The sequence below is a fragment of the Suricata suricatta genome, chromosome 13 (genome assembly GCF_006229205.1).
Source record: "Suricata suricatta isolate VVHF042 chromosome 13, meerkat_22Aug2017_6uvM2_HiC, whole genome shotgun sequence".
Classification (NCBI taxonomy): domain Eukaryota; kingdom Metazoa; phylum Chordata; class Mammalia; order Carnivora; family Herpestidae; genus Suricata; species Suricata suricatta.
Window position 1 is genome coordinate 20,453,176 of NC_043712.1, and position 7,693 is coordinate 20,460,868.

The window sequence follows — 7,693 nt, forward strand, 5'->3', positions numbered from 1 at the left end:
CTATATAAAAGGTAGCTACTTTTTTGCATGGACCTCAAGTATACTGTAGTATAGAGGTGGAATTTAAGGAAAGGTATTAAGCAGGCTGTGTTGTAGCTTATGAACAAGTAATATATTGTATCATGTATCTTGAATGTATCATAGATAAGCTGCTATATAACGACTGCCACTTCAGATAGCTGTGAAATTAGGTGATTAACTAGTTGTTACATAACCTTCTAATTTCTGTATAAGTCTAATTACATGAAATAGAAGTTGGGGTTTTGATTTTTTACTTTGCTTTTCTGTTTGGAGTGTCATTGTAACTACTGTATTGTAAATGATGGAAAATAATTGCATATGTTAAAAAAATAAACAGAAAAAAGAGAACAATTTGACAATAAAATATTATGGAAAAAAAATAAGCATTAAAAAAATTAAACTTAAAAAAAGGCTGAAAAGAATAACCCTCATAAAAATAAAGAAAATCCATCTCAAAAAATGCCATCAACAAAATTACTTTAATTACACTAAAATTACTTTAATGGTAAAGAGAGAAATGTATTTCCAACGTACAAAATAGACTATGAGAGAGATGCTTGGGTGACTCAGTCAGTTAAGCCTCTGACTGATGATTCCGGCGCAGGTCATAATCTCACAGGTTGTCAGTTCAAGCCCCACATCAGGCTCTGTGCTGGTAGAGTGACGCCTGCTTGGGATTCATTCTTTCTTTCTCTCTCTCTTTCTCTCTCCCACCTCCCCAACTCTGCACCCCCCTGACTTGTGTATTCTCTTTCAAAATAACTAAGTAAAAACTTTAAAAAAGTAGACGGAGTTAGTATTTCTAATATACATAGAATACATATAATTTATTAGAAAAAAACTAACGATGTATATATTCTTTTTAACGTTTATTTATTTTTGAGAGAAAGAGTGAGCAGGAAAGGAGCAGAGAGAGAGGGAGACACAGAGAGACAGAGAATCCCAAGCAGGCTCCAAACTGTCAGCACAGAGCCCAATGCAGGGCCGAACTCAGGAAATGTGACATTGTGACCTGAGATGAAATAAGAGCCAGATGCCTAACCAACTGAGCCATCCATGTGCCCCAAGATGCGGATTTTCAAAGGAAAAAAACATATATATTACAAAACTGATAAGAAAAAGTTGATTTCTTGATACTATAAAATATCTGGGGGAAAAGTTGATTAATAAAAGGGCTCCTTGTACAAAATCATAAAGTAAGTTGGATGTATGTGTGTATATTTGAGAAATATGCACATAAAAACCCAACTCACAATGAAACAGAGATTTAAATTTATGACAAATGCCCCAAATTTACATTTAAAAACCTCAAAATGTAATGGAATCTAAGCCGCTGGGAGAGAGTAATTCTTTAATAATATATGCCCTCTTTCCTCATTACTGGTTGATAAGATTTGGATTGAGTAGTATAACAGGGTTGGTATGAAAATAATTTTATCCATACCTTGATTAACATCTTATTACTTTGAGAGTTTAATTTTGAACACAAATAAGGATGACTTTACACTAGGAGAATACAATTTAAATGGCATCAGTAAACTAAACAAAATGAAACAATTTCTCTTTGTTTTTGGTTGATTCAAGAGTCACTTGTCAGATTATTTATTTCAAAAATATTATTCAAAGATATGCAGTATTTCTATAATGATCTGATAAGGACTCCAGCTAATACAACATCCATTTTAAGAAGAGTACCTGATTTTGCTTACAGCAAGTTTTCAAAAGCTTTCTTCTTTGCTTATTCCCAAGTACACTTTATAAACTGAATAAGGTCCATCTACATACATTTGGATGTGCTGAATTCTAAATTTAAAAAAATTTATGTTTAGAATAAAGACTACCCACTATAATAAATATGCAAAACTAATAAATAAAAGTGTTAGAGCATAGAGCCTAATTTGGGCTCTATAGAACAAAGGTAAATTTAAGTTAACTTTACGTGTGTCACAAAAGAAAAACGTCAATCAAATTTTTATTTGTTGCAGTTATGTTTCCAGTACAAATAGTGTTTCTTTAAAGCTAATGATATCTTAGCAACATAATATCCTTCCGAAGAACAATGGATCAAAAAAATATCAAAATAATTCCTTAGGAAATTCCTGTTACCAGCTCTTCATACTTTTTTTTTCTTAAAGGTTCAATTCCAAGCCAAACCAATTCTCTTTGCAAGAGTTAAGGTAAGTCACTGTTTACGATTGCATTTGTTATGTGCTGTACTTGGCCATACCTGCTTTTTATAGCTATTATAAAAAATACAATTTCGTTAAGAGAAAAAAAAAAAACCCTAAGAGAATGTACTCTATATAAAGATAAATAGGCTAAGTTTCTTTTTAATTATATAGTATATAAGATATCCATATTTTATGTAGTAAGATATTATATAATAAGATATTCATATTTTACTTAGTAAAGAGCCTTGACGTCTCACTTCCTATCCATTAGGCAGGCAGAAGGAAAAATATCTGGGGTCAGTTAGTGGAAGGGATAATACAGTAGAATTACTAAGCTGCAGTACGTTAGTGGATGGATGCTGGGTAAGTTCATGGAAGGATGTGTAACACAACAATCTTATTACTAAGCTGTTTTGGCATATTGGACCCCTGTGCAAAATATATTTCTGAATTCTACCCTCAATTATAAATTAAGTGGGAATGCAGAAAATTCCGTCAGGTCAAGTCTCCTATTTTATACATTAAAAAGAGGTGGGGGAGGAACACAAATAAGCTAGATACAACCATTTAAGTGAAAAAGTACTACGACTTATATCCTATATGCCTCAAGAGTCAGATTTCCTACCTAGTACAAAGACCTTCAGCAGCCTAATAAAAATAATGTGTCTAAATTATGCCAGGATTAGCCAAAGACCATACTGTTATTAAATGATTGAAATAAAAATTTTAAGAGTTCAATTAAGACCACTAAGTCATTAGGATAATGGAAATCAAAATCACAATGAGATACTATTTCATGCATTTAATAGGATAAATATTTTTTTTAATGGAAAATAACAAGTATTGGTGAGCATGTTAAGGAACAGGAAACTTTTTACATTGCTGGTGACTGTAAAATGGCAGAGGTACTTTGGAAAATAGTTTGTCAGCTCCTCAAAAATTTAAGCAGAAAGTTATAATATACCCAGCAATTCCACTTCTAGGTAGTTGCCTAAGTGAAATGAAATTATATGTCTACACAAAAACTTGTATATGAATGTTATTAACAGTATTACTCATGATAGCCAGAAAGGAAAAACAACCTAAATGTCCACCAACTGATGAAAGGAAAAACAAATAATATGGTATATGCATATAATGAAATACTACTTAGCAATAAAAAGAAATCCTGATACATGCTACAACATAAAGTAACACTTAAAAAAGTAGCTAAGTGCAAGAAGGCAGTCACAACAGTCCACACAATATGATTCCATTTACATGAAGTGAGCACAAAAGGCAAATCCAGAGAGACGTAAAACAGATCAGTGGTTGATGGGTTGGGAAGAGGTTGAGAGAGACTGCTGCTAAGTATGGGCTCCTTTCTGCAGTGATGACAGGGTGCTGAATTATACAGTCGTGATGGCTGTATAACTCTGTGAATATACCACAAGCAACTGGATTGTTTACTTTAGTAGAGTATATTTTAGGGTATGTGAATCATATCTTGATAAAGCTGTTATATTAAAAAGAAGGAAAAATGAGTAAACTGAAAAGCATAATTCTGAGTTAGGATACGAATATTTTCATTGTGTACTTTATTAATAATACCACGACTATCTCAGGAAAATCATAAATTGGGTAAAGGCACAGGTACCACAGGCTTCTAGGAAACTTTTCCCAAAATACAGGACTTCCTTGAGAGGGATTAAAATGAAATCAAAATGTGCCACACATTTCTGCTTTCTCTACTCTGTGGTCTGTATGTCTGTTCATCTTTCCCTGTTTCTGCTTCTGGATTATTAGATTTAAATGGACCCAAAGGCATGACACCCAAGCCCCCTTTGTATAGTAACAGCCCAGATTAAACACTGAACGTGAGAATTACAGAACATCAGAATATCAGAATTACAGACAGAGACCTAACACGATGATGTCCCTCTCCTCTCATCCACTGAGTTAGGCCGACATATTCCAGGAATGCAAGTTATCTTAACTTTAGAGATAAAAAAATACTTCTTTTAGATTTATTGCTTTTTAAAAACCTTGTTCTAAACTGCAACACCAGCTAACATGAATAGAAATGCCAAGCTGGTTCAGACAAATAATAAAGGAAAAGCACCAGTTCTATTGTCATTATATGCCTAACCCAACATCATTTTGACTTCAAACAGCAATCAAATACTTGACACTGATAGGAGACAATAAAACTTTTTCAAAAATAACTTTCCTACATAAAGTTCAGTTTAGGATTAGATATAAACCTTAAACCTAGCCATACAATATCAACAGCACAATCCTACAGCTGTCCTCTCAGCCTTGAGGTACGTCGACTGGATGGATAGCCTTAAGTCAGATGAATTTCCTTTAGAGTAACACCTGGATGTAATGTATTTCATTATTTCTATCCTTCTGAGAAAAATAAAGGCCTGAATTCTAGCAAACTGAGCTAATGGTCTCATAAGTGCTGACGGCGCAGAATTCTCGGATGTACATGGATGAGGGACTCTGTCACCTCATGTGCCATACCTGGTATGCACTGTGCTGTGGCCTCAGTAGTTACGGTTGGAGCGACTGGGGGCTGCTGCTGACTGGAGCTCACTTCTGGCTCTGTGTTAACTGAGGGAGAAAGAGCTACCTCACAGGAGGAGACCTGGCTGGGCAGATGGGGCAGGAACTCTTCAGAAGCAATTTGGTCATCCTGTCCAGGCAGTTGCAGGGCAGACAAAGGGATGCTGATCTGTTTGTTAGGATGGGATGTGCTCACAGGCATCTGCATGGCCACCTGCTGGTTGGTGCCATGGGCACTGGGAGGTCCTCTGTTTGGTGAAGCCAGAGATACCCTGGCAGCCTTCTGGACGATCGGTCTGGACATCACAGAGGGGGATGCAGACACACCATGTGGGTCTAGCTCTGTGCTGATGGCAGATGTTACATGGGGAATCAGCTTAGCAGACCCTATACAAGAGGGACCAGCATGAGTCTGAGGCTTGGGTTTTGCCATCTGTGTCAATGACAGGGCTGGTCCGTCTACCCCTCCAGTCAGCTCTGCATTCGCCACAATGTAATAATCCTCAGGAATCTCTTGTTTGATTTTCTTAATGATGACATCATTGCTGCATTCATCAACCATTTGAGCGTGGGAGCTGGAATGGAGAGAAGATGGAACTATTCCAGGCCTTTTTCGAGCAATGCTTTGAGGCCTTTGGGTTTGGGGTTCAAAGTCACTATCCTCATCTGTAACAGAAGACTCACAAACCATGTCAAACAGGGTGTTTTCATCTTCATATTCTTCAACAGCTTCATCCAGTTCAGAGGGCTCACTGCAATAAGAGAAGTCACAAGAGTCTCTGGTCCGATTACAGTCTAGCTTCGCTTTCACTGGTCTCCCAGGGTACCTTTCAACAGGGCTAGTTTGTGTCTCGGAGGGCACTCCGATTATACTGGGACTATCAGAGTTAAAACTTCTGTTATCCTGGAAACAGACCCTTTCTTGGGACCCAGCTCTGCAAGTAGCTGTCAGTGGCCAGTGATAAGCATGGCCAGCACTACAGCCCCACATTGCTGTGAGGTTCCCATGGGAACCTTCTGAAAGCAAGTGTTTCAGGTTTGGAATGAGGCTGCAAATGGTCCCATGGCTGTGGGCCCAGCTGACCAATTTGGACAGATTCTCAGATGAGGTATGAAGGCAATCCTCCATGTTACAGGATCAGCAGTGTCTTTCCTAAAGGGAAATAATCAAAATAAGAAGCCATTATTACCCAAGATATTCCCATATCTCCATTATTTCAATATCCTTGAACTATGATCATGTGGCATAAAAAAGAAATGCACTTCAAAACTTTATCTAGTTAATATTGCTGCACATGGGCAGAGACTGGAAGAGAATACAGGGAAAAGTAAAGGAACAGTTGATGCCTTATGGCTGTGAGACAAGACGATTTTTGTTAGTTTCCTTCAATGTTATAGTATAGAAGAACATGGAAAAGAAAAAAAATTCAGCAACAAAAAAGAGGTGAGCTTTTTTTGTGGTACATTACTTCTAAAGTCACAAAAAGAGGTTTAGTCAGCTCTTAAGAGTAAAATGTGTGCATTATTTATATTAACCAAGAAGATGCACTTCCAACTTTACCCTCTGCCATCAGAAACTTCATTACTGAAGGCAGCACTAAGAAAGGCTTAGATCTATTCTAGGATGAGTCACAGAAGGGAAGTCAATCCTCTCCTGGGCAGCAGAAAGCAAATGATTCAACTGAGAGTCCGAGGAAAGAATCAAGTGTGGAAGTGCGGAAGAAAAGTCTAGCAGAGAAGGGAGAATGGGCTGGGAGTAGAGCCACTAGAGTGCACCTGCTGGGGTCTGGGGTGTGGGTATCCTGTAGATCAGAAGCAAGGAGGGGTGGGCCAGGTGCCAGGACTCTAACCAAATCTTAGGAGCAGGCTTTCTGCCTCCTTACTGTCTGAAATTCCTGAAATACTGCCTTTCATCTCACAGTTTAGAGGTAAAAGATGTGTTTGGTGTATTGCACCATCTGGGCACCCTAGGATAACCAACTACCAAACAGGAGTAAACCATTCTTTATTGGACAGACTTCAAAAAGAATCACTTGTTATGGGTCTTTGGCTGAGTTAAGAGTGAGTAAAACACGATGGGCAAGAAAAGTAAAATGGGGCATGTAGAGTCTGCATGTGATTAGAAAGGCCAAGTAAATTTCTGCCCAAAGGGAGATCCTGGGGAAAACTGGGGTGGGGGCATGGAGAAGGAGGAACAAGGATCTCGATGTGTGGTTAGTTGGTCTTGTTCATCTGTAGCTGTGAGTGACAAGTGGTGCCTCAGTGTAGGTGAGCTCTGCACTGAGGTACCAAGGTCTAACTATAATGTCAGGTGGTCATACGAAAGGGCACATCTGAATCTCCACGGCACCTCATCAGCAGAGTTAGGTAAAGTGAAACCTTTCACATGTTATGAGGCTTCTTGATGTGGTCATGACCACAGAAACGCCTCAAACCTCATTTCCTACTAGCATGGGATTTCCCCCACATTTTTTATGGTCTCCTCTAAAGTTTCTCACCCCTGACTAGGCCTCTAAACACTCGTTCTTTGGCTTGATGTGCAGCCCTCTTTATTTATCTGGAAAATCCTTTCAAAACTCAACATGAGACCACTTCCTATTGAAGTCTTTCCAGACCTTCTTCCAGCCTCAGAAATTTATTCAAATTCTTTTCACGTGTATTTCCATCATCTCCTGAGTTATCTCTGTACTGTTATCATTGACATTCTTGACTGAGAATTACCTGAGGATGGGAACTATAACTTTTAAAATTTTTATTTATTATAAAAATTTTAGTATAAGAGGCTATAATTTTTCATTCATCAATGAGGGCCTACTCGGGGATACAGATATTAATACAATATGGTCCTGTTTTTGAGATCTTATTATCTATTATTAATGATAAGTGAATGAATGAAGAATGAACGAATAAACATATAAATGTTGTCAGTGCCATCAACACTTAACAAAGTG

At 37.7% G+C, this 7,693-nt stretch overlaps 1 protein-coding gene across 4 annotated transcripts in view; it reads right to left on the reverse strand.

The window, feature by feature from the left end:
- Positions 1–5,871, reverse strand: part of KIAA1958 (KIAA1958 ortholog) — an 84,027-nt gene extending 78,156 nt beyond the window's left edge. For all 4 annotated transcript variants that reach the window (XM_029920808.1, XM_029920807.1, XM_029920810.1 and 1 more), the window contains exon 1: positions 4,701–5,871. In XM_029920808.1, coding sequence (XP_029776668.1) covers positions 4,701–5,871 — 1,171 coding nt within the window. The remainder of the gene's footprint in view (positions 1–4,700) is intronic.
- Between the last annotated feature and the right edge of the window lie 1,822 nt (positions 5,872–7,693).